Source organism: Rhinopithecus bieti, unplaced genomic scaffold, assembly GCF_001698545.2.
Source record: "Rhinopithecus bieti isolate Rb0 unplaced genomic scaffold, ASM169854v2 scaffold_9981, whole genome shotgun sequence".
Classification (NCBI taxonomy): Eukaryota; Metazoa; Chordata; class Mammalia; order Primates; family Cercopithecidae; genus Rhinopithecus; species Rhinopithecus bieti.
The window spans coordinates 985,860-1,013,857 of NW_016806838.1; the positions used below are offsets into that span (position 1 = coordinate 985,860).

Consider the following 27,998-nt stretch of genomic DNA (forward strand, 5'->3'; position numbering starts at 1 on the left):
CAGAGGATGCCGATGCTACTGGTCAGTGGACCTACTTTGAGCAACAAGGCTGTAGACAACCCAGAATTTCCTCCTAACAAGAAAACTATTCCTTTAGGGCCATTTCTGAGAGTTCCAGGGGAGAGAGAAAAAGCTCTTAATGAGACTTGATAGAGAGATAAACTTATAGGGGGGCCGTAAAGCTGTAGGACATTGTGTTCTAGCTGGAATTTCAATCCACTAATGAAGAAGACTGGATATGGCAGTGGTAGGTTCCATTATTGTACATCATCCTTTCAGAGCATCTTTGATCCTCATAGAGAACTCGTGAAGCAGGTGGGCAGCTGTTACTATTCCCAATTACAGAGATGGAGACAGCTTTGAGGCCAATTCAAGCTATCTTTGTTTTTTAAATTATTTTCTGGGTGAAAAGATAGAGAGAAGACATGTCTTGCTCAAAGCTAGTCACATAATTGCAAGTGCTATAGAGTAAAAGTCCTTGATACCCATGCTTTACTTATGTTAAATTTGTTTCTAAGCCTTGTTTCTATTCCCGCCTTTGGTATGTCTCTGAGGTACTGGTCTTTGCATGCAGGCTACATTTTGAACAACTAGAGTAAATGTCTCTGGCCCTGAACTGTATCATAGGACTGAGAAGAGAAAAGTAAAACAGGATCTGTTTTACAACTTAGTAGAAAAACTCATGTTACAGAAAGGTTCATAAGAGCTAACTAGGAGGACATAGGGCAAAATTATGCTTCTCATTTTAATTTTGTTCATATCTTTTAATTCTTCAGTAGGCCTCTTCTCTGTGTATAAGAGTCAGCAGAATTGCATCTAAGGTTGACTTTATAAATAAAATATGTCATCATCAAATAATGCTTACATTCTGTCCTACTAATCCTAGTTGAGACCTCAGAATTTTCTATATTATGTTTCCAGCAGCCTCCTTCAATAATTGGAAGATGAAGCACAAGTTGCAATGCTTCTTTGACATTCCTGAGCCTCCAACAAAAAACAATTTGAAGTGGCTGATCCTAAACATTAGATAGGATCTGGAAGGCTATCTGTTATTAATGCTTGAAATTCATCACGTAACATCATGTGTTCTAAACATAGTCCAACAATAGCAGGCTTCCTTCCTTAGATAGGTCTTGTACGTAAAGGAAAGGTTGGGACTTTGGCTTATCCTGGCTTAAGATGGTAGAAATAGTTTGGTGGACGTTGGGGTGGAGATGAGATGACCATAGTAAAGTTTTTTTAAAAACATGTACAACACCCTGTTTGGCACCTTCAAACTAAATAAGATACAAGTGACATGCTCTGTTGATTGTCAACGATTACATATACTTCTACTCTAGACCTATGGATGGAACAATTTCTGCTAGAACTGGAGATGCATTTTCACATATTCTATATACAAGATGGCTGATTTGAGGAATCCGCTCTGTGGATAGTGGTATTAGAATGTGGCACCCAAAATATAGTTCTTTTTGTGCTTGTGAATTTGAATGTCCCGAGAACATCATACCAAATTCTAGGACTTACAGAAAGGATCCAGTAGAGGAAAAGAACAATTTCTGTACCTCATTTATTTAGGAGTCCACCAATGGGGCAGTTTTGTATTTTTATAATGGCCACTTTCGGTTTTTTTCTCCTAGACATAAAGTGGAGAATTTACATTAGAGCTTTTCATAAGCAGGGGTCACCTCTGACTCATTTGTGCCCAATGGACAAGTGAGCATAACGAGAATCAGAGAATTCAGATGTAGGCATTATCTAGGTGCCCCTTCATTTCATAGGTAAGGGTGCAGAATGCCAGACTGAGACAGTGACTTGCTCAAGGGCACATTCATCTTGCAGAACAACTGGGACCGGTATGCAGGTCGTCTGACTTCCACTGGTCAGGCAGAAAAGCAGACTGGGCAATCTGTCTCTTGTAAATGCAAAGGAATTTGTGAAAGAAAATATGGTAGGGCTTGGAAACATTCCCTTTTTGAAAATAACCACTGACTCCTTCATCTCAGGTTGTGGCTTCCTGGGTGAGGGCCTGGACTATTGTGTGTGTGTGGTATAATTACTGGGTAGGTTTATATTTTTATGGGAGTACAATAAAGAGAACATTTCCTGCCTTGCTCTGCCATTTAAAAAAGATTTTCATTTCCCCTTTTGGCCTGGGGATTACAAAAGACAGACTCCTTTCCAATTACAGCTCAGCCTGAGCTTGAACATGTAACTCAGCCAGCAGCAAGTTCAAATTGATTTTTTTCAAGGCTGAGAAAACGAAATTGGGTCTTCTTGACACAAAAACTGGCTTGGTTTTGTCTGTAACTGTGAGGCTGTTTTCAAAGCTCCCTTCTAAAGCAGAAGATGTAATCATCCAGGACTAACTACAGTCTTCACTGTAAGTTCTATAGGAGCTCAAAAGAAATCAGTTGGGTGGGCCCACGTGACAGAGGCACTTGGCTGGGAGAAACATTTCCCTGTTGCATGGTGGCAGAGGACTTTCTCCAGACCTGTGACCTTTGTTTGCTGGTTGGGGGTGAGGAGAGGGAGGAAGGAGGAATTGGCCCAGAGGGCAGAGGGACCTTGAAGATGGCAGATGCACTGAGTGCTTTCTGCCAGGCACTGTGCCCCCACTTTACTTGTGTTATCTCTCCTAATCCTCCCAATCACCCTAGGCCAGAGAAGAAGGAACATAGTGAGAAGAGACAGCTACACAGCTTCCCTTCTATCCTTCCCCCAGGAGCTCAGGAGCTCCTGCAGAGCTGCAGTAGGAGTGTGGCTTGTTGTCTTTACCCTGAGTAAATCCTCCACAATTAAAACAAAGCAAAACAAACAAACAAACAAAAAACACACACATTGATGTGAATCCATATCCTTCAATAACCAGGCAGGATTTTTCTTCCTCTGTCTTCAGCTGCTTACTCTTTTAAGGGAATAAAATGAAAGATAAGCAAGGGTTAGCAGGAAAGTCTTTCTGAAGATGACTTTCCAAAAGATTCAGTTCTGTTTCTCCTATCTTCCATGATTATGTCTAAATTACATAAGTTCATGATTTTGACTGAGATTTCAGCCATCTCTATTCAATAGCAAACTCCATCCCTACCAATGGTCTATGTGGCCTTGGAAAAGTCATCTGAAGTCTTTGGACCTCAGCTGCCCTAGTCTAAAGGAGTTGGATAGAGCAGGAGGGGGTGGAGGGCGGAGACATGGGGTGGGGCAGCCTTCCAAAAGGGTGCTTCTTCAACTGCTTTTTAAGGTAAGGTGCTGAGCATACTATGGAAAGATGCTACAGGAAAGTTGTGAGAAGGCAGAGCCCAGAAGCAGCTAGCAAAGGTGGTCACAGGTTGTTTATCCTTTGTGGCCTGATTTTCCTTGCAATCTACAGTGCTGGCCCCTCCCCTGCAGACCCAGCAGCCTGTGTTTTCAGGATAGAATGCTAGTCCACAAGCTTTTTCATCCTCTCAGCAAACATTTATTCAGCCCTGTGCTGTGAGCCACGCATGGTGCTGGGAGAGAGGACTGTAGTGGCTTGTGGAGTCTCTATTCCGCCATTGGAATTTTTAGGTGCAAATAAAAGATTTAGTGATTTTCACCTTCTCCTAGCCACGTTTTAGGAACAGAGTGTCTTTCAAGACCATCCTTTCTAATGTATCCACTTTAAAAATAACAAGGTTAAGGCCCAGAGAGGGAAAATTACTTGCCCCAGATCACACAACTCTTTGTGTCAAAACTAGGTCTGGAACGCAGGACTCTTAATCTTCTGCTTTTTATTACATTGCCCCATATTGCTTAAAGGGCTACCCAGGGAATTCAGTTCACCAGGGAACATCTTGCCTCTCCAAACATTCTTGCTAACAAAGATCTTACTGCACAAGTATAGGAAGATGTCACTATTGCAAATTCATAGCACTCATATTAACAGCAAAGCTAAAACATTGCTACCGTCACCCACCTCCAACTAATTAAAAAAGAATGTGTTGTTGTTTTTGAAGTCTTGCCCTTCCAACCAACCTTGAAGTAATTTTAAATAGAGAATTTTAAATGAAAATTAAGGCAGTTTTGTGATAAAGAGTGCCTGCCTTTTGGTCTGGGGCACTCGTTGTGTGAGCTAGTCTTTCAAAGCTGCAGAAGTAATAAGTTGGCAGGATCTCACATAGGAGATAATAGATAAAAACCTACATGTCTGGTTTCAGGACCTCCAGGAAGCTATTGTTGCCCTTCTTCCTTCTTTCCCAGCTCTTTAATCACTTTCTGGCAGACACCTGCGACCCCACTATTGAAGCTTCATCTCCTTGCTTACATCTGGGTCATGATAAATAAAAGTACCCCAGGAGGAATAAGTGCTTAGCAGTTATTAACAATTCATACTTAAATGCGAATGCTTTCAGAGTTGGCATTGAGAGATACAAGTGGGGAGAGGCATGCTGGCCAAGGGCGGCTGAGGGGTTTCGAGACATATGATGGTGGAAATAGCAGATCAGGAAGACACAGAGACCCCCGGAAGGTGAACATTTGACTGCCTTGTGGCTTTGCCTGTGACTGGGCTGGGGTCCTCAGAATGGAGGAAGAAAGGGAACTAGAGAATTCCTGCATGGGTTTTCCTGACAGAGCATGAACAAGATCTGCTTGAAATTCCTTGCACACCCGCTGATATGGTTTGAATGTGTGCTCCCGCCAAATCTCGTGTTGAAATGTGATTCACAATGTTGGAGGCAGGGCCTGGTGGGAGGTGTTTGGGTCATGTGGTTCGTTCCCTCCTGAATGACTTTGTGCCCTCCCCATAGTGATGAGTGAGTTCTCACTCTGTTAGTTCACAGGAGAGCTGTGGTTAAAAGGATGCTGGTTCCTCCTCTCTCTCTCTCTCTCTCTCTCTCTCTCTCTCTCTCTCTCTCTCTCTCGCTCCTGATTTTGCCATGGAAAGTGCCTGCTCCCATTTTGCTTTCCACTGTGATCATAAGCTTCCTGAGGCCCTAACCAGAAGCTGAGCAAATGCTGGCATGACACTTGTACAGCCTGCAGGACCATCAGCCAATTAAACCTCTTTTCAATATAAATTACCCAGTCTCAGGTATTTCTTTACAGTAATGCAAAAACAGCCTAATACACCTGCATTGTGCAATCCAGCCTCCAGGCATGTGCTTATGCCATCACTTCTGCCTGGATGGCCTTACCTACCACTTTGCATGAATAAACTCTCTTACCTTTGAGGCTCGTACTAGGCATTGTTGCTGCCCCAAATCCTTCCCTGAACCCTTAGGTGGGCTCCTTCCTGTCCCCACTTCACCCATGCTCTACCACTACTGCACTTCAGTGGTGACCTGGCCATCATCTCTTTACCTTTTGCTGCCTTTGTTGTGTGACAGCTTCTCAAGAGAGGGACTATGTCTCATTCATCACCACATCACTACATCCCTAGTCTCTGGAACCAAGCAGGGTCTTGGTGAAGACGCATATCTGGCTGTGTGGATCCACCCTGCCCAAGTGTCCAAGTGCCTGCATATGGTTGAGAGTGGAGATAAAGGCTGCTGGTACTCCACATAGCCAAGAAAGCCCAAAACAGGACCTCATGAGGAACCTGCATTTTTTTAAAAGGCACGCTTTTCACCATGGGTGACTAAAGGAAGGTGGCTGGAGAGAACAAATGTGATTGGGTATATACGGCCTGTGGTTGCCCACATGAGAACTTGAGCCCAGTGGCTAGGGTTTCTATACTCAGTCACAGCACTCTGTCACCCTCAGGGAAGACCCCCCTGGCAGAACTGAAAAGTTCTATGTGAAGATGCAACCATAAAAATATTAGCTGGCACGTGAAGTTCTTGGCATTGTTTATGGCTGCATTGACTTGAGGTTCTCCAGGTGTCTTGATCCAAAATGGGCTCTCCCTTCCCTGAACAACTCAAAACGGTGCACTTCTTTCAGGGCCTGTGCAGGGATGGAAGGTAAAGAAGAACAGCATAGAAACGGAGTGGGAAGTAGGAGTGGGGCCAGGATGTGAAGGAGTTTCCAGTTTAGATAAGGAAAAAGGAAACAAAAAGAGGAGGGAGAAACAATGTCCAAGTGCTACGGTCGGTGCTTGGTCCAGCCCGTCACACACGTCCCGAGCCCAGAGACTGATTCTGCATGTCTACAGTGGGGTCGGGGAGCTCATTTGTTTCTTTGTTTGTTTAACAAGCTCCTTTGGTGATTCTACTGGACATCTCCCACTGTGGGCACCACCAGATCAGAAGTTGTCAGTCCTGACTGAACATTAGAATCACCTCGAGAACTTTGAGGGAAAAGAATTCTGATGTCTGAGCCCTACCCCCAGACTAATTAAATCAGAATATCTGACAGTGGGGTCTGGGCATTCCAGTTTTTAAAATGCTTAGTTGAGTGGAATTTTCAAGCTCTAAAAATATACTTTGTTGACATATTATAAACTAGTAATTTTGCAAAAAATTTTGCATAAGTTCTCAGATATACATGACCTAATTAATAAACCTCAGGACTCAGATTTCATTTTAGTGTCATAAGCTTTTAATTTGTTATATTTGAGTGTGGGATTCGTGAGTGATTATTGAAACCAACAGAGAGCTAGGATGACAGATTTTGGGATGTCTCTAAAGTCTTTCCAGACCAGCTTATCCTATTAAGAGCCTATATTCAAAACTCAACATTCAGACAACCAGAACAGAAGGGCAAATGAGTAATAATTGAGGAATCTCAGCTATCTCAGGATCCCACACACCAACCTTTGTAGGAGTAGGAGAGCTCAATGTCAAGATATCCTTGTTTGGTATGAAGATTATAGGAATTGCAGGGTTATTCCTTAAATGTAGGGGGAATGGATTCATGATCAAGAGCTGCCATTAATTTCCATAGTATCTTGGATAACAAATAAAAAAAGTGTCAAGGGAGGAAAGCAAAATTTTGACAGTGGCCTCATTAAGTGGAAAACATATTTCCTCTATTAGGATAGGGATTCTCCAAGGAAGGCTTAAGTGAGGAGACCTCTTCTTCAAATTAAACAAATGTGGAAAGGAGTTGTGTTTATTTGAGGCTATAGATTTGTATCGCTCTTTGGTTTCCTGTGTTTTGGTACATTTCTGAGGTGGAAGAATTCCAGCTTTCAGCTTTCCTGATCCAAGCATTGAGAGCCATAATCAGGTCTAAAGAATAGGATGACAGTACCTTAAATAGCTGTGAAAATGTTTCCGGATGTTGAGAGAACACAAAGGCTTCCAATAAACTTCAATAGAAAACTTCCAGGAATCTATCCCAGACCTGATCCCTCAGCTTCAACCATCTATATTCCTTGGGTTCCAGCCCTTCTCACCTTTGACTCTTGAACAACTTGAAAAAGGTGTCTGGTTGGAGGGTGTTGCTTTTCACAGAAATTCAATGGTCTTGTAAAGAACATACATGCATGTATCTATCATTGTACCAACAGTTAACCAAACATGAATTACTTTTCCCTCTCTCCCTTCATAGTAAATGCATGACTGACCTAGTTTAGGAACACTCTCCTCTAGTCAATGAACTGTAGCTGTAGTTCTTCCTGTATTTGCTTTCTTTGTTGAATTTATTGCTTCATACACAAAACCCTAAACACTAGGTACTATTGAAGTTTTGTGCCATCAAAGAGAGGTCTATTGACTCTTTACCAAGGCATAGCATTTCATAAACAGAGTGTTTAACAAGCTCTTCCTAAACGTTGTTCTTCTGTGGCCATAATGACAATAATCATAAATGTATAAAGTAAATACTATATGTTTTATACATATTGTTATCCATTAAATAACAACTCTGCCACCAATTTGAAGATCAGGGGCCTGAGGCTAAGTGTGTAGGTGAGTTGCCTGCTGAGTAACAAACCAGCCCAAAACTTAGTGGTTTTAAACAATGACAACACTTATTTTGCTCACAAACCTGCAGTTTGGCCAGGACTTGGTGAGAATGGCTAATTTTACTTCAGTAGATGTCACTTGGGACAAGTCAAAACCTGGGGGCTGCAATAATCTGAAATTACATTCATTCTCTTGTCTGGTTGTTGAGGCAACCTGTCATCTGAAGACTTAGCTGAGACTATTAGCTGGAACACTACAGAGAACCTCTTCATGTGCTCTGGGTTTCCTCACAACATGGTGGCTAGGTTCCAGGGGCAAGCATACCAAAAGATACAGAGAGAGAGAGATAGGCAGAAGCTGTATCACTCTCTATTACCTAATCTCCAAAGTCACACATTGTGTCACTTCTGCCATATTCCATTCACGCAGGCAGCCACAAAGGCCTGCCCTATTTTAAGAAGAAGGAAAATGTGGACTCCACCTCTAGCTGGGGCTGTAGAAAGGTTATGAAGGGCATACAGGATTGGAAATAGTGCTGCAGACATTTTTTCTGCTGGTTGGTGTCAAGGGAGGAATTTGAACCCAGGTCTGAATGGGTCTGTACAATGCCCCTAACACTGTACCACAGTGTTCTGTGAAGTTGAGGACTGAAATCTGCCTCTATTGCAATGGAATTTAGCTGTTAAATATTACACCTGGGCTAGTGAGCAGAAACAGCCAAACTTGGAGGCAGAGAGTGTGGACTCTGGGCTTTCCCAAGGCACGGTGCAGGTTTATAATATTAACATATGAGAGCCATTCTGCCTTCCCAAGATTGGTGGAATCACTTGAAGACATACCAAGGCCATCAAACTTATATTTCTTGAGTACTTACAGGTTTCTGAGAGTAGATAAATAAATCACTGAGTCACATTCATGCTAATGGAGCATAGCAACTAGATTACTGGAAGGGCAGACCATTTAGTTTTGAAAAATAGTAATAACAAGGCATATTGTCTGACTTATAAGAAAACCTCAAGTATCTAGTAACTGGTGAGATATTTAATTGAAATGAGGCAAATTCTAGAATAACATATGACATTGGAATGAGATAGGCTAGGAGGTGGAACCAACAAGGAGACTTGAGCCAGGCAAGCCCTACAGCCTTTCAACATTTTCCCTTGTTTTCTTTCCTTCTCTGACTCTCCTTTCTACTTTTTTTTAAAGCTTAGGGTAAGTAGCACGTTTATAGGCCTAGAAGCCAGAGTTATTGCTAACTTGGGAAGGACAATCATGTTTTCAAGAGTAGGTAAGTTCTCCAAAGAGCACCAAGCATGGAGGGGAAGAGTGGTGAGCTGAGAGGGCAAATACCAGAAAGAGGAGGATGTCAGCAAGAAGAATAAGGAAGAATAAGGGGGCCACAGGCAGGGCCAGTGCATAACGTGCAGTGCCTACCGCCAAATGAAAATGAGGGACCTAGGCTCCAAAATTATTAAGAATTTCAGGATAGCAAGAGTAGAGCATTAAACCAAGTGTGGGGTCCCATTATTCAACTGCACAGACTGCCTGCCTGTAAAGTCGGCCCCTGCCTCCTAAGAGGCACCAAGTGGCAAGGGAGGCTGCAGATGGCTGAGCTTTAAGAAGAAAGGATAATCAAAAGTTTTAGCTACAAGACAAATATCAGGTAGGATGAAGACACAAAGGAAAAAGTACTGATTAACAGAAAGAGATTAAAAGACAATTTCAGAAGTTGTTAAACAGAAGCAGGGCTGGCAAGAGGTGTAAAAGAAACCCATTCATTTATTCAAATAGTGGGACATGAAAGAATAGGAAAGAAGCCATGTGGGAGTACAAAGAAGGGGCTGGGAGAAGGGGCAGTGGTGTTGAGTTGGAAAGGGCAGTTCTTTCTTAGAGAGTGTGTGAAGCACGGGAGGGTGAACATACACTCAGTGGCGGATGGACATAAAGCTCAAGGCAGGCTAAAGGACAGACACCCCAACAGGCCACGAACACAGTGGCATTGTGCAACATACCAAGTTGTAGGCGGCCTTGGGCCCAAAGCCACCATCAGACCAGGCTAGTTATACATCAAAGGCACCACTGAACCCTGCTCACTTAGAGATGTAAACCAAGGAGCCTGGTTTACTCCTAGTAAGTCTGGAGCTTACTACAAGTTCTTTTGGAAGGGGACATGTACACAACTATGTTCAATTGTTTACAAAACCATCTGGTGAGCTAAGGTGCAGATGACAGATACTGAATTAAAGATTACCTGAATCAAGTAAAATGTTTATGCCAGGTGTAATGGTTAACTTTATGCATCAACTTGGCTGGGCCATAGTGCCCAGATATTGACCAGACATTATTCTGGATGCTTCTGTGAAGGTGCTTTTTTTTTTTTTTTTTTTTTTGATGACATTAATATTTAAATTGGTGGATTGTGAGTAAAGCAGATTGCCCTCTATAGTGTGGGTGGGCCTCATAGAGAAAAGACTGACCCCTCCTCTGAAGAAGAGGGAATGCTGCCAGCAGACAATCTTCGGACTCGAACTGCGGCTCTTCCCTGGGGTTTCAGCCTGCTAGCCTACCCTGCAGATTCTGAACACACCAAGCCTCCAGAACTGTGTGAGCCTGTTCCTTAAAATAAATCTCTCCATCTTCACACTCCAACTGGTATGTATTTGTATTTATATACATATACATATATGTAATGTTATTATAATGTATTCTATAAAATAAGGTGTGTATATGTTTCTCCATATATAGTAGATATAACAGGATATGTGTGTGTGTGTATATATGTACATACATGTGAGTGTGTATATATATATAAATACACATGCACACACACACACACACATATACATATTGTGCTGGTTCCATCTCTGGAGAACTCTGACCAGCATACCTAGAATTCTTCATACCACAATGTACAGGTAATGGTCTACACAGAGCTGATTCAGCCCATATGTTAAACTTTAGATAAATGTTGAGGATCTCTGTAGCCTCAAATGTATACCTGTTACCTGTTTCTTGAATGAAAAATGCCTGGGTGACCCCAGTGAATTAGGCCTTTTGTGGCTTCTGTGAAAGGGAATGTTGATTTCTTCAAGAGCAGACCTCTCTATTCTCATGTGGACCACGTACCACCAAGTCCCATCCCTGCTAATTGAAGTCTTACCAACCAAATTGTTGGAAGGATAGACCATTTGGTGTTAAAAAAAAAAAAAAAAAATAGTCACAACTAGAAATGTTGTCTGACTTACACTAACTAATTAAAAAATGGACAGCTGGAAATATTATGAAGAAAGCTTCTTTGTCTAAACAGTTTAGATGAGTTATTATGTTTAAAGAAAGTCCTCGTCATGTGGCCTTTGCCACTTTGCCACTCTTTTCTGAAGGACAACAGCCAACGTGGTCTGCTCAAAGCTGGAAGTCAAGAATTAGAGAGACCTGATTCTGCTATGGGAACCGGTTGTGCTACCATGGGCAACTCATTCAACCTTTCTGGGCCTATTTCTCTACCAGTAAAAAGAAAGAGCTGGAGTATAGCATTCCTGAGGTCAGATACAGCCCTACTGTTGTATAATTTTTATCTGTACACTTAACAAAATTATTTAATCACTTGAGTCCTCAGGGACAAGTTTCATGGGCTACAGCAACAAAAAGTGGGAATGTGACGTAAATGGTGACTTAATTATCTTTCTTGAGAAAACTGAGGTTTCCTTCCTAATACTTCATCCAGGACTTAACCTTGCCAGGTTTTTAAAGAAGTCAAAGGTCATAAAAATCTTACATTTTGAAATAACAGACATTTAAGCATCTGATATAGTCTTGGTCCAATCAGGAGTGAGAAACTACATGGTAGGTTAAACAGGAGAAATTCAACATGAAGTATTACGTAAGATAAAAGAGTAACCATGACATATAAGGAAACTCTCTACGGTACCCTAGGGCTGTGGGAGAGGAGCCAGGGAAGGACAAACTTAGAAGCTGTTTGGAACCTGGCACAGAAGTTCACTGGTTTGGTCAGGCCAGAGCTGGTCTGGAGTTGCTGAGCAAACAATAGGCCATTCCCCAGAGTTCAGGCAGGGAACAAGCAATCGGCATCGGTACAGCGTGCAGCAGGATCCAGGTGTCAGTGGAGAAGAAGGCCTTCAGGACGCGTGGGGCTTGCAAAGGAAGTGACCAAGCTATGTGGACACCCTGGCCATAGGCCAGCTGGATATAGGATTAATGGGGGCTTTGGTTTCTGTGTCAAGAGTGCTGGAAAGGTTATTACCAGGCTGAAGCTACGAGGTGCCAGGTGGGTTGCATGCTGAGCCTATAGCTGGGGTGGCTCCACTGCGTGCTGTCACAGCTACATCGTCCACCCCCAGCCCACACCATAGTCAGCAAGAAAGCCTCTTCCTCCTGCAGTGCCCCTCTAGTTCTCCCTGGTAAGAAAGCCTAACTTTGTGCTCACTTTAAAGGAGAAATGTTTAAAGAAATTCCCCGTTCTCACAGAGCATATATTCAAGGGTGCATTGCAGCTGAAAGGCAATAAATTGGTAACTGACACATCTATCAAGCTTCAATGTCATCTGGTCACTTTCTACAATTCCTTCTTGGATCCTCTCTGAATGATTCCTCCCACTTCAGGACTTGGGTACCCTCGAGTGACTTTTGGCCAGTTATCAGCTTCCCCTTCATTATCTGTAGACCAAGAATTACATACCTGGTGTGTCCATGGAATGTCTTAAAACAATGGTTCTCCAATGTTGTTCATAGAGTTCTGGGGTCCCTCAAAGTCTTTCAGGGGTTTTAAGAGGTCACAACTATTTTTAGAGTTATATCAAGATGGTACGCTTCTCTCTCTGGGATTGGCATTTCGTGGGTAAATTTACTGGTGTTTCAGCACAAACCCAAGCAGTGATATAAGTGGTACTAGCCAGTCATGTATGTGCAGAAAAAAAAAAAAACAAAAACAAAAAACAGTGTCAATTATGAATGTCCTTGATGAAGCATTAAAAATTATATAATGTTTTAAATCTCAATTTTGCATACACATCTTCTAAACATTCTGGTTGACGAAATGGGAAACGCACATAAGCTCTTTGGCTGCATTCCAAAGTCTGATGGTTGTGAAAGGAAAAGCACTTGTATGATTGAGTTGCCAGCTGAACCAGCTGCCTCCCTCACAAAGCAGTTTTTACTTGAAAAGGCAACTGGCTGACACACCGTGCTTACTCAGACTTAGTATTTGTCAGTATTTGCTTCAGCCTGGGAGGCAGAAGTTGCAATGAGCTGAGATCGCGCCGCTGCACTCCAGCCTGGATGACAGAGCAAGACTCTGTTTTCAACAACAACAACAACAAAAGCCCCATATACCCCAACTAAATACCAAGAGATTAAATGTGGAAGCCAGCTTCTATTAAGCCAGATGTTAAAGATTTTGTAAAAGTATAAAACATTGCCACTTTTACTAAATTTCTTGTATTTTTAGAAAATATAGTTATTTTATGTTTATGTTAATAGACACATTAATTATAGCATTTTATAAATATTTAAATGTTTTCGGCTTTAACTTACAACACAGTAAATATCAATAACTATCATCCACATAAACAAAACCTTTCTGGGATCGTCAACAATCTTTAAAAGTATAAAAGAGTTCTAAGACTAAAATGTTTGAGAACCACATCTTAAACAAATCTCCATTTTCCACTTGAATTTACAAAATTGCAGGAAGTTATAGGTGCAATTGTTGAGGCCAAGAGGAGATAATTTACCTAAGGTCATTCACATGGTGAAGTAGAGGCAGAGATGGGTCTAGAACCACAGTCTCCGGCTAGTGTGCTACATAACTCAGGCTAGCCATGTATGTATGTATGTAGTATGCATGCATGTATTTTAGGATGCCTTTCAGAATGCCAGTGAGATAATTTTGAGATCCTCAAGCCACAAAAAGGGAGGGACATCACCCTCCCCTCAATATGCATCCTTTTAAATAGGCACTGAATATGAAGTAAGTTTCAGGTGCCTGTGCTTGTTGCTGCTGAAGACAAACAAAATAAAACATCAACTATGTTTTGAGGGAGCCAAGCTCATAATATGTGGAGAGAGATATGAAAGGCAATATATAATAGCATATAATATGAAGTATCAAGCATATAACATATGAAGTACAATCATACAGCCTATATAATTACATTATGCTACTAGTACTGGTATCATCATATGGAATATTATATGTGGTATGATATTTTATAATAGGTTGTTATATACACTGTAGAGAACAGAAAGTACTTTGGGATTATAGCTGGCAATTGTGTTCAAAGCAGAATCTTGACCTTGGGAAGTTTGCCATTAGCGGTTTATATATATATATATATATATATATATAAAATTGTCTTTTTGACGCTTCCCTTATTGTATTAGTTTCCAAGAAATTGCTATACACAGTATAGCTGAAAGCAGCAGAAATTGATTCTCTTACAGTTCTGGAGGCCAGAAGTTCAAAATCAAGGTGTGGGCAGGGCCAGGCTCTCTCCAGAGACTCCGATGAAGAATCCTTCCTTGTCTCTTCTAGCTTTTGGTGTCTGCCACCAATCCTTGGCGTTCGTTGGCTTGTAGATACATCACTCCAATCACTGCCTTCATCTTCACATGACTTTGTCCTCTGCATGTCTGTGTCCAAAGTTCCCTCTTTTTGTAAGGACACCAGTCCTGTTTAGAGCCCATTCTAATCCAATATGACCTCATCTTAAAGTTGATTCCACCTGCAAAGACCCTGTTTCCCAGTAAGTTCCCATACACACATTCCAGGGGGACATGAATTTGGGGGAATATGATTCCACCTGGGACACTGCTTTTGTGCCAGTCCCTGGCCCCCAGTGCTCAAAATCTCTCTGGAACAAAGTCCACCTGGATTTTCCCTCACACTTTTCAGGATGTGGGGTCCAGCTGAACCTCACCTGGTTCTTCTCTGTTGATGTTTCAGATGATTGTCACAGCTCATCACATATAACCCATGAGTTTAACAAACTATTTCTTAGGGCCACAAGGCTGTTGGGGTTTGAGGGGGAATAGAGGAAGCTGAAAGAGGGACACCCAGAGAGTGGAAGTAAATGGTAGCATCCTCGCATATTTCTATTGGCCTTTAACAATTTTTGTTTACTAAACCTAGAATCATAGTTTAATACAAGATTAATAAGACATAATGAAAATGTAGGGAGCCATGAAGGACACCATGCCCTAAGCTCCAGGCATAGCTGATTGCACATGGACCAGAGGATGTCCATAAAATTCAACACCAGCCCTCCCATCACCGGGGGAGGACCTGTCACCTGGCTGGACCCTCAGGCTGGCTCCAGGAATGGCAGCTCAGAGCACAGGATCTCTAGCCAGACCACCTTGGTTCATCCTGGCTTCACCACGATGATAACCTTAGGCCTCCATTTCACATTTGTAAGAGCTGAAAATATCCCTCTTTACAGGCTTCTCATGAGAAATAAACAAGTTAATAATATAGGTAAATCCTTTAGAACAATGCCTGACAATATAGACATAAGTTATTATTAATATTATTATTATTATATGAATTTTTTATGTAGTTGAGAAATCCACTATTTTGCTAGTTCCTCCTTCAATTCCCTTACCCTCCCACCACCACCACCAGAGGAAAACAGATAACAGTATATGGATCTGGCTTCCGTTTTATTTTGCTTTTTCTTCAATTCTCCTCTTGTTACTTCCACCATTCCTGGCCCTGGGGGAATTCTTCCTGTGTCGGGATGTCTTACAGGACCCAGAACCTGGTACCTGTCAAGTGCTTCTTGAGAAGTTCCTAGGGAACTTACATCATAAACTCAAGTTAGCACCAAGCTATTATTAAATTGGTAGCCACCTGTCTGAGCATGTTTTATTGGTAACTTTAGCTCCGCGGGCAGGTGTAGCGCCCACACTGTGCTCTCCCACCTTTCCCATTTTATATAAGAGTCCGTGCTCTCTCAAGACTCAGGGGTGGGTCTGTTTCCAGCACTGGGGAAAAGTGAGAACTGTATAGGGAGTGGGGCTTTTGGTGTAGTTAAGAGGAAGGTAAAATAACTGTAATTTCATAGCAATTACATACAGCGAACACTGTCAAAGGTTCCAGTTTTCCATTATAAACCTGAGCCCCTGCTGGGAGCAACTTGCAAGGCAGAAAAAAGCACATAATGAGGTTCTAATGTATGAAAGAAGGCATCACTGCCTCCCCATCTGAATGCTGCAGCAAAGCAAACCTCAAGGGGGAAAACTGTGTTGAGCTTTGGGAATGCATTTGTTTTCTCCCTTTCTTTTGAAAAAACAAAAACAAAAACAAAACCTCAGTAAGCCCCCATTCCTGGATGTTGGTTGGATTGTTTACAGCTTTGCACGAGTCTTCAGTACCCAGGCCCACACATGCCCTCCCTGTCAGTGGAATCCCCTGCCAGGCCACCTGCAGGGGCCATGGTTTCCAGGGCAGCCAACATCAGAGTCTGGAGCAAATGAGTTATTTCTTCCTCTAAGTACTATGTTGGCAGCCAATAAACCACCCAATGGAAATGAATTCTACAGAGACCAATTCCCCAACCTTTTTTGTTTGTTCATAGGTTTGCTTGAAATTAATTCTTTCTGAAATGCATGGATCTGCAGCCCACTCAGAAGTGCAGTAAAGATAGACTTGTTTTTCAGACCTAAAAACGCCTATTATTTTGAGGAAGGGAAATGAAATGACAGAAGCGCAGAACACCCAATAATAATGCTGTTATTTTTACATGGGTTCCTGTCTTATCCCCAAGCCCACCCTACAGAAGGCCATAAGCTCCTTAGAGGAATTCAGTTTTGAATCTCCTGGGCAATTTTCTCTAGTGCCTTGCACATAACTGATAGGCAATATGTATTTGTTGAGTAAAAGTATAACTTAACAAATGAATGGTTTATTGACAGTGAAGGCCAAGTACTAGCCAGAACTAAGTGGTGTATTGATTAAAACCTTGAGCTTCCTGATTAGCCTCCATATATGGAGATGGGATCAAAGTCTGAGATATTTATATTCATGACATCCGTGTGGTGTGAACCAAGGACCAAGGGGTGGGGGAGGGCAAACTACAGAGGAACATATTTTGGCTAGGTAGCTGAAGGAAAGCATTTCTAACTGTTAGAGCAATCCTCAGAATGAACTGCTTTGAGTTATATTAATACAAATGACTGGTCAGTGGAGATATTCAAGCAGAAACTAGATGATTACTTGGGGGTGTAGAAGTTGGCATTCCAATATCATTTGTATCAGACTAAGTGATGTTGCAGGTCTATTTTTACCGCAAGATGCCAGGGTTCTATGATTTCATAAAGTTATGATTCTGCATTTCAGTTCAGCAAGTATTTATTGAGCCCTTACATGGTGCCAGGCATTGTCCTGCATGGACATTAAGAAGACAAAGATGAATAATATCAGGCTACTGCCCTTTGAAGTTGCTGGGACATGGTTTTAGTAAGGTCTCCTCAGACCTGCATTTGGGCGTTATAATCTTATGTTCCCTGTGCTAATTGCACCTGCCCACTCAGGACACTGGTTCTCTTCTTTCCAGGCTGGAATCGATGGGGAAAGCATTGGCAACTGTCCATTCTCTCAGCGCCTCTTCATGATCCTCTGGCTGAAAGGAGTCGTGTTCAATGTCACCACTGTGGATCTGAAAAGGTAAAGTACATTGCATAAATGAGGAGTATGTTTAGCTGCAGGAACAGAGAACCTTCCATGAAGGAGGGCAAAAGCCTCCCTTGGCTCCCAGCAGCCCCTTGCTCACACTTCATTGTCCAGAACTGTGTCTCAGAGTCCAGTCTTAGCTACAAGAGAGTCTGCAAAGGCAAGTATTTCACTTGGTGCCACGCACTTCACTGACCTGATTAGCAAGTTTCCATTAGCAAAGAAGAAGGAAGGAATGGACACTGGCATTGCAACTAAGTGTCCAGTGCACAGATGGGCACAGACATCTAAAAATACAGGATTAGTCATTTCAGTAGTACTAAAGCCATCATCCGTGGGACCCTAGTAGGACTTCAGGTGTGAGAGTCTGAGTCTTCAGAGAGTTGTGATCCAGATCCTTTCCCATGCTATGTTCCCAGCTTTAGACGTCCTCAGTGTGACAGCTCTAGATTACAGGCTTGGGTGGAAAGTAGCTACTGTTCTGTTTTAGAGTGCAGTTTAATGACTTACAAACACCAGGAACCACACTCTTTTCACTCCTACAGAATGTATTCTGTTTTCTGTCTTCCACCTGTTGTTTAAATGTGGAACAGCTCGAGGCTCACCCCATGAGTGTTCATCTTCTGCCTCTACCTTCATCCCTGGTGAGCTTGACCTATTCTCCTTGTCATCTTTATATGAATTATTCTACACCCAGAGTCCTGCTATCATCTAGATATTTTCACTTGGATGTTCTGTTATCATATATGTCTAACATTGTATACATCAATTTGTATCCTTTTCCTTTGAGTTGAGCTCTTCCTGAACTCCTTTTTTCTTCTATTTTCTTTTTCTTTTTATTTATTTATTTATTGAGACAGAGTCTCACTCTGTCACCCAGGCTGGAGTGCAGTGGTGCGATCTCAGCTCACTGCAAACTCTGCCTCCTGGGTTTAAGCAATTCTCTGCCTCAGCCTCCCGAGTAGCTGGGATTACAGGCGCGTGCCACCATGCCAGGCTAATTTTTGTATTTTTAGTAGAGACAGGGTTTCACCATCTTGGCCAGGCTGGTCTTGAACTCTTGACCTTGTGATCCACCCACCTCTGCCTCCCAAAGTGCTGGGATTACAGGCATGGGCCACTGTGCCTGGCCTTTTTCTTCTATTTTCTAGGCACTAAACACTTCCTGCTCCTTTCTATTGCTGCCTTCATTGTTGATCAGTAGCCGAGTCTAGAGCATTCTCCTACTGTACTCTCTCTTCCTCCAAACTCTCTTTTTCATTCTCAAAGCCTACAACTGGTTCAAGTCTCACCACTGCCACCCTGATAGTCTCATTGTTCTTCAAACTGGTCTTCCAGGTTCACACATTCTCTCTCTCTTTTCCTCTTTGTCTGACCCATCCTTTATGTGATTCTAAGGTTATTCTTCCTAAAATAATGCTTTCATCAGGCCACTTTCATGCACAGGAAACCTTTGATGTTTCCCACTGTCCATGGACTTGATGCATCCAAAGCCCCGATCTGTCTTTTCCTTCATTCTTCCCAACACTCTTTCCCAACACTTCTCACTGTGACCTGTCTACTCTGTCAGGCTGGTCTGCCTTCTGCTGTTCTTCTTCATTCGAGCCTCCATCCCTTGGCTGAGCTGCATCCTCTGTCTAAAACAGGCCCTCTCTTCCTTCTTGTCCCTGGCCCCAGGCTCAGCTTTAGCCCCACCCCCTCTGTGAGGCTGTCTCATACCCATCCCCCCACACTCACAGTTACACCTATCAACCCAACCTCCCTCCAGAATCACCAGCACCTGTTGTCTATGTTGCCTTGTGTCGTTATTCAGTGTTTCATCAAGTTATGAGGTTTGTACCCCTAATGCTTTACAACTGGTGAGAGCTTTCTCATTAAATAATAATAATAATAATAATATATAATCCTGTGAAGGAGGTCTTACTACTCTGTGTTATTTGAGAAATAACTGAGACAGATATATTTAAATGATGTGTCCAAGATGTCAACTAGAAATTAGAGGGGCTAAAAACTCCATCTGCTTGGTTCAAAAACTATGCTCTCCATAATCCATCAATTACGAAGTTTGTTTCATCTTTCAAATGAGACCTTAAGTCCCTCAAGGACAGACCGGGATCGGGTTTTAAGTTTCTTTGTATCCTCCATAGCAACTAGCTTTTCACAGGTCCTCAACTACTATCTGTCAAATAAATGAACTTGCATCCACTATGCAATTAGTGTCTGCGATAACTAAAGAGAGTAGCAGACTTCTGAAAGAGCAGCTTCCTTCAGTGGAGAATTGGAAGTGTTTGGATTGCCATGTGTGAGAGAGGACTTGTATGTCTGCTGGAGAAGAGAGTGGGAGAGGGAATTACCTCTGCCTGTGTGCTTCAGATGGTTTGGTTCCTCCTTCACATGAACACACCTGGTCCAGCCAACACCCCTTTGACGTAGGCCAGGCAAGTAGCACCACTCCATTTTTACAGATAAGAAAACTTTCTTACTGTCCCCCCCACCCACCAACACACACAGTAATTTCTAAGAAAACTGATTTATTTTCCCGGTACCACCCTTTAGTGACTGAATAATCTTGAACTTTTCAGAGCCTTGGTTTCCTCACCTGTACAATGGAGACAGTGTGTTTTTAATCAATAGGATTACGGTGAGGATTTATCAAGGCAGGCCATGTAAAACATCTGCTATCAGTCCTGTACCTGACTCATAGCAAGAACTCCATGTGTGTTGACTATTCTTAGAATTATCACTGGGTTCCTGGAGCTGGCAATCCAGTAAGGAAAAGAAGACCGATACTCATTACATAGTTCATAAATCATACCTAGCAATATATCATCCAATGCTAATGATATAGTCTCAACTATAAATGTTGAAGCAGAGTCAACAAAGACAGAGGGCTGCAACTCTAGCTACGCATCCATGGCCACAGGCAGTACTTTCCAAGGGCGTCTGACTCCAGTGGCCATGATTCTCTAGAGTCCCAGGAAAAAACCCACTGCCACCACCACAACACATTTCTGTATCTTTAAGCCACAGAGAGGTGACTGAGAGCACACATGTTGCTGCCTTGTGTCAGCTCTAAAAACCAGGAGCAAATAAAGAATGTCCTTTCATTGTCTAAAGTAAGGGGCATGCACAAAGTAAACAAAGGGACTAAGTAAATTAGATTTTAAAAATACTTTCCGTCTCAATTGTCTGAGTTCCAAGTGCCTCAGAATGCAGCTGGAGATTGTGTTTGGGGAGGGACATGGGAGTAGCACAGTAATTGAAATTCTTCTCTTCCCCTCCCAAACTGATTACGCCAGGAATTTGTTTCATTACAGACTCCTCTACCCCCACTGTTTACTTTTTTACAGTTTCTGCGTTTAATGTTTTCCACTCCCGACTCCCACAGGAAATGTGGCATTCTCAGAGAGAGCATGTGGGGTGAATCCGATGTTCCAGCTCTGTCTTGGAAGTCGCCATCATTTTCTCTCCTCTTCCCTACGTTTTTTTAGTATAAGCCTCCCCTTTCCCATTTTCCCCAATCTGCCAACCCTTCTTCCCCCTCACTTTGCTCCATTCTTGCTCTTGCATTCTGACCAGCTGGCACAGACACAGAAGCACACTCCTGGATATTAACAGGACCTAGCCGTGTCAAACACAAGGCCACTTTCCTTTCCACTGCACTTGGCCTTCCTGCAGGTAGTCAGTGTGCTCCCCAGTGCACGCCAGAAACACCAGTTAGCACTGCTGTGGGCTAAGTGCAGAAAATTCAATTAATTGCTCAGTTAATTAATTGTTCATTCATTCGATTGGGGCTGCGTTCCAGAATTTCACCCACTTCTCCATCATCTAGGACTTTCTTTCAGGATAATTTAGGACTTTTGGGTCTCCTCTTTCCCAGCGGGGAGAAATGCGCTGTTGCTTTGGTTATCTTGGATTTCTTTAAGTGTCTGACCCAGAAACCAACAGGCACACCAAAGAGCTGTCTGTCTTCTTAGGGACCAAATTTGCTGCCTATTACATATATATGTATATGTTGCCTAAAAGATCCTACCAGGCCCAGCAAAGTTTGCTATAAAAAGAAATAACTTTCACAAACCAAGTGTTCTATTTGAATCCAATCACAAAGCAGAAGTTGCATTTACTTAGAAAATAAATTTTTAACTTAAGATAGCATTTAAGTAACCCCATAATTTTTAAAAAATAGGCACAATTTCTGACTCCTAGGAGATTTTGTTTTATGTATGTTGAACAGAATTTTAAATATTTAAAGAAAATAACTTCTTTCTAGTAAACCTAGAACCATCATAAGTCATATTTTGAGAACAGTAGATGCTTGAATTAAGGTAGATTAAGGTGGAGCACGAGTACTGTAGCAGTGGAGTTGCCTGCTGGTCCTCCCCACATTCAACTGAAAGCCGAGAAAGTCTTCATAACTGGATTGAAGTTTTTACCAATGTCAGACCAACATTTGAGCTCTAATTTTGCAACTACAATCACTCATTTTTAAATTTAAAATGTGTGAGATTTTGTTGTTGTTGTTTTGAGACTGAGTCTCACGCTGTCCCCCAGGCTGGACTACAGTGGTGACATCAATGGCTCACAACTGCCTCGAACTCCTGGGGTCAAGCAATCTTCCTGCTTCAGTCTCTCAAGTAGCCGAAACTGCAAGCACATGCCTCCATGCCCAGCTAATTTTTGTTTTTTTTTGTAAAGATGGGGTCTCGTTATGTTGCCCAGGCTGGTCTCAAACTCCTGGGCTCAAGCGATCCTCCCGCCTCAGCCTCCCAAAGTGGTGGGATCACAGGCATGAGCCACTGTAGCTGTCTCAAAAATGCATGCTTTGTTCATGTAGCCATTAAATATATGTATCTACTGAGGGCCTTCTATATGCCAGGCATGGTTCTGGGTCTTTTCCCTCATGGAGCTTGAATCGTAAGGCTTTCTCTCAGGTATTTTCTTACTCACCAATACTCCCCAGTAGGAGGTTCTTGGTTCAGAATCCTTGGTAATAGCCTACCTGGTGTTTGTGGAGGAATAATCTTAGCAATAAGAAGACATTTGAAAACATCTTCATTTAATAGCTTTGTTTTCAATCTAATAGTTTGTTTATTTTCCTGGCTACCCAAAGGCCATATCTGGGGCTGTTTATAGGTCAAAAAAAGTATTTTGTTGAGTGTGACAAAAGGCTGACCAATGTTAGACATTAGTTATTAGATATTAAAATATAAGTTACACACAATAGAAGCATCTAACTTGAACAAATGGCCCAAACTCCCAATTTTTTTGTATCTGGAGATATTTGTTAGGAGAAAAGTATGATCTAATTCATTAATTTTTGAAGTATGGAATCATGTATAGCACATTTTTGTTAGGCAGATTAGTAAAAGAGTTTTTAAAAGCAAAACTCCACCTCTCCCCTGGGTAATTAAAGCTTGGATCTGACTTAGTCACCTGGATTCTCTCCACTTTTTCAATAGCACTCAATTCCTTCATCTTGACTTGTTGCTCTCTTGCTGACTGCACTGGACACACTTCTTGTGTGTGGATACCACATTCTTTCAGAACTTTCTCCAACCTCCCCTGCCCTACACTGCACACCATAAATCTATTTCCCCTGACAGGCATGTTAGATAGTAAGGGCATCTAAGTTACAATCAATCTTAGGTTTCCCAGAACAGGAAGCACCCTGCTGTAAGCCAACACCTGAATCTTGCTCTCTCCACAGAAAGCCAGCCGACCTGCACAACCTAGCCCCTGGCACGCACCCGCCCTTCCTGACCTTCAATGGGGAAGTGAAGACAGACGTCAATAAGATTGAGGAGTTCCTGGAGGAGACCTTGACCCCTGAAAAGTAAGGATCTGTTTCTTTCTGGAGCTGTTGAATGGGAAGGGTTCATGCTGGATCTATAAAGGCCTGGTGTTAACTTTGAGCAGATGCGTTTCCAAAGGAACCTCACCAGTCCAGAGAACAGGACTCTCTCTTCAAAGAGAGAGCCTAGGACCCCCAAAGGGCTGCCAACCTCAAAACCACTCCATGAAATCCACTCAAGAGTAGATATGGCCTATGAACAAGAGTCAGTCACTCCCAACTACACAGAGTGATTTTAGGAACCCTAGGATACCACGCCTACCTCATCCCAGTATGTCCCCTTCTCTCCAGCTCACTTTGCTTGGAAGACCTCGAAGTGAGGGCAAAGTTTCCTTCATTTCAGCACCAGAGCTGAAAGGCTGACAGAATGAAAATAAGTCAGGAAAGGGTAACCCAGTGACTTAAAACAACATCCAGGGTCTTAAATCTGACCAAATCTCGTCTGACTCCACAGTTAAACAGATGAAAAAACTAACTAAAAGCAGCTCCTCTTCTGCAAACAGGTTTGGGGAGAGGATAGACCAGAGACCTAGAAGTTCTTGTTGGGTGACACGTTGCTACTGATGGAAAAGAGCAGTAAAAAGGAGACAGATGGCCTCTAAAATTTACTCAAGCTAGACTTGTTCATTACAGAATACTGTTATCAAGGATTAAAACAATCACAATTTTGAAAAAACTGGAAAATAATATTACATATAGAGTGAGGCATGAACTTTATCCTGTAGGGTATTATCCTGCAGTGAGTCCTGTGAGGTATCCTGAGAAGGATTAAGCACAGGAGGTGGGGAGTCCGTTTTAAGACCTACTTTAGAGGTTGAGGGAAGTCGGCATCCTAGAGGACCATGAAGCTGGAGATAAAGAAATTAATTCCGGGGACTCTCCAGGCAGGACAGAATGAAGGGCTGAGCCAAGACAGGGCAGGAAAATCGAAGGAGAGGAGTAGGAAGGGTTCAGGACATACTGAGTAAGTAAAGTAAATGGGATTTGACTACTAAAAACCACTATTCTTCATTTATTTTAAAGTTTTATTTATTCATCAATACTTTTATAGCCTTTGTTTTGTGTCAGGCACTATTCACAGCACTTAACTAATATGATTCATTTCATCCTTCTAGCATCTTAGGTACTATCATTTCACAGTCAGGACAGGGTGAGAGTAAGTCACTTACCCAAGGTCGCACATCTAGTGAATTGCTGTTAAAAAATTAAAACTCCCAGTCATGCTCCAATTAAGCCTTAAACAGTCATACATTCTTCCTTAAAAATATTCTTTGTCATCCATATTCAGACAGTTTATTTGCACACTGAGAGTGGAAAGCCACCTCAAGCCCATTGGAAGCAGCTGAGTATACACTTTAAATAAGTGTATTAATTAAATCAATAGGGCAGCCCCACGTAGACACACACATCTCTGAACAGGACACCAGCCAGCCACTTCACTGGAAGTGCCCTGGGGGAGCCCAGACTCCATCCCCATCCCCGGGACTCAACCTCATGGCTAGCACTGGTTTGAAATCCCACATGAAAAAATATGCTCTTTTCAATAACCAGAATTTAGACTTTGCCTGGGAGACTCATAGAGGCAAGTTCATGACGCAGTTAACATTTTCCCTTTTAGAAGTAACACTGGCACTCAGGAGTGGGGGCTTCCATCATGATCATTAGGAAGTGGAAAGTGGAAGCAATGAGGAGCAGAGGGCCCCATTTGGTCTTTTGCCAAGCAGTGGATGGAGGGGTGAGGGGCTCGGGTACAACCCTAGTCTGCCAGTGATGTGCTGTGACCTCTTGAGCCAGTCCCTTCACCTCTTGAACCAGTCTCTTCTCTGCTCTCGGCTTCAGTTCCCTTCTCTGTGACAGGATGCCTCCCAGAGCCCTTCTTGCTCTCTGATTCTTCACATGCCCTTTAGCCAGGTTCCCTCCTTCACCACCACACCTCCCCCAGTACAACTGTGCCTTTCCTGGGCTGCTTCTCTAACTCAGGGGTCTCCAATCTGCAACCACAGTGGGACCACAAAGTGGGCAGAGATCACTGGAGTCGTATGCCCCATGTGTCCTTGAACATTATTCCAGAGGGGAGTCATCATCTGACTTCATCATCATTTCATCAGATTCTAAGTTTCCGTGATCCAAATAGAACCGGGCAGGGCTGGATGCAGACCCTCCCTCCAGTCTCTCCTCTCCGCCTACCTTCCCTGTCCTGAGCTCTGTTCCCACTGGTCCAGATCCTTCTCTGCACTGCAGTTGTGTATAGGAGGTTTTATGAAGTGCATTCCTGCCATGTTAGTGACCTAATAATCCAGTACACTCAGGTAGCCAAACCCTCGAAGCTGTTAAAATGCATATCTCCAGAAGGCTACCAAGGTGGGAGTGCTAAGGGTGAGGCCATCAAGTATTCCAGAGCGCCCCAGGAGTATACCTTAGATGCCTCTGCACTCATCAGACTGAGGCAGGTGCCATAATCACCTCCCAGTAAATGTTACCAAGCCAGTGCCTCAGCCCCATCGAGACCTGCTGGTCTGTCCACAACAAACCACCAGCCTCACCAGCTTCCCAAGCGACCCAGGCTGGGAGGTGGAGTGGCTGGAAGGTTGTGAGGCCTCTGGAGCAGGGTAGCCTGGCCTTCTGGTTCTCTAGGGGGCAGCAAAACCCTCATAACTATTCACCAAGCGCTGGTCGGCCATGTGTTTCTCATCATACCACTATTTGTAAAAGCTGCCAAAAGCCAACACATTATGGGAGCCTTTTTCCCCTTAGCTTTATTTTTTAAAGGAGAAAACCACATACAAACACTCCAACCATTTTTTTCAAATCACATTTGATCCCAGGGAGCATTTGGTGTCAAAATGAGGAATCCAGGAAGTCTCAAGTTGTTTCTAAATGAGACTAACATCCATCCCTCTCCTTAGACTGACCCAGTGAACACTCGACAAGGAAGTGTTGTGATTAATGCTGGGATTACTGTTGAGACATTCTGGCCCTTGCCTTTCATCTCCATGGAGTGGCCGAAGTTTCTAGGATTCAGCACTCAGAGTCAGGAGCCCTGCCTCTGGCAACCTGTCTACCAGTGTTTGTCGTATGACCTTGGGCCCTCTCAGACCCTCCTTGCCTTCTCATCTCTAAAACGAGGGGGTGAAACTACATAGTCTCCAGAATGCCTTTTGTTGCATGTTCCACGATTCCATGAGTTTCTCAAAGTACTCTTGCAGAGCTGGTTACTGTCTCAAATAATCTTACTACATAGATGCTGTAATAAAAATTCAGGAGGGTAAACTGATATAGTCTAGTTACACAGTATGTCATTTAGTCAGTCATCTAGCAAGAATGATTTAAGTATCAACAGGGTTCAGAACACTGACAGTATTGGAAGACAACTTGAATTCATTATTTTAAAAAACGTATAGCGATAACTCATCACCGTGAAAAACAAGAATGTTCTGACCTTCTGGGAGGTAGAGAAACAGCCTCCAGACCTCCCACAGGATGGCATGGTAGCTGGGGACAGGAGGTTTAGAGTCAGAGTGACTCAGGTTCAAATCCATACCACTAGGGTTGTTCTAGGCTGCACTAACAAATCAACCATAAAATTCCAATGGCTTAACAGAACACAGGTTTATTTCTCACTTGAGCAAATTCTCAGAGGGTAGTGTGGCCCTGTTCCATCCTGTAGTTTTTGGAATACATGCCCTCCAAGGCTCCTTCAGCAGGGAGAGAGAGAAGAAAGATCTCCCAAAGGGTTTTGCAGGGCCAGGGCTGAAAAAAAAAATGTCATGGTGACATTACTTTCCCTCCTATCACATTGGTCGGAATCCACACACAATGCTAACTTAGGTGCTTAGGTGAGAGAGCAGCTGGGAAATAGAATTACATGGCTATTTAATGAATATGCATTATTCATTCATCAGGCAAATGACCTGAAATCTCTAGAATCTTTAATTCTCACATCTATAAAACAAGAACCATACTATTGATCTTATAGGGCTACTGTAGAAAATACTACTACTGAGCATAGTGCCTGATATGAAGTAAGAGCTCATTAAACGGTAGCTCAAAGAGAAAGAGCGGTCAGTGCCTGTTTTGGGTCTGTCTCCCAGGTGCAATTGTACAGACAATTGGTGACCTTAGGTCTTAAAACCCCAGATCCTAAGGGATATCTTTTAATGAATAAGCCAGGCCTCTTTCACCTCCAGGGATATTTTGCTTACACAGCAGACATGAGTAAAGCACACAGTCAAGGCTTAGAAGAGTCAGACGCATTAACCTCTTTCTCGCCTGAGGGTTTGGTGAACTAAGGAAGTGGGAACAAGGGAGAAGGGAGAGAAAGAGGAAGTCCTTCCACTTTTCAGCTCCTTAGAAAAAGGAGGGAAAACACTCAAGCTGCCATCAGCAAGGCCATTCCATCAGGATCGTCTTTCTTTTTCTCCAGTGTATCTATCCCCAACACCAGTCTCAGGGCCTGGTCCTCAGTAGGTGTTTCATGCACATTGGTTTAATTGCATGGCGGGTATCCTTTTGTTTAGTGTCTTGGTTGGCTGCGACTAGTCAGTGAGAAATCAGCTGAAACTCTAAACCAGTTAGGGCACTTACCATCTGCAATGGTTTTCTCTTCCTTTTTGCTACTATTTTCTACTTTTGAATTTTTTTTTTTTTT

At 42.8% G+C, this 27,998-nt stretch overlaps 1 protein-coding gene across 2 annotated transcripts in view; it reads left to right on the top strand.

The window, feature by feature from the left end:
* The window catches only part of LOC108533432 (CLIC family member 5), a 113,975-nt gene that overhangs the window by 42,921 nt on the left and 43,056 nt on the right, over positions 1-27,998 (top strand). For both annotated transcript variants that reach the window (XM_017878091.1, XM_017878089.1), the window contains exons 2-3: positions 17,384-17,493; positions 23,207-23,332. In XM_017878091.1, the coding sequence (XP_017733580.1) occupies positions 17,384-17,493; positions 23,207-23,332 (236 nt within the window). The remainder of the gene's footprint in view (positions 1-17,383; positions 17,494-23,206; positions 23,333-27,998) is intronic.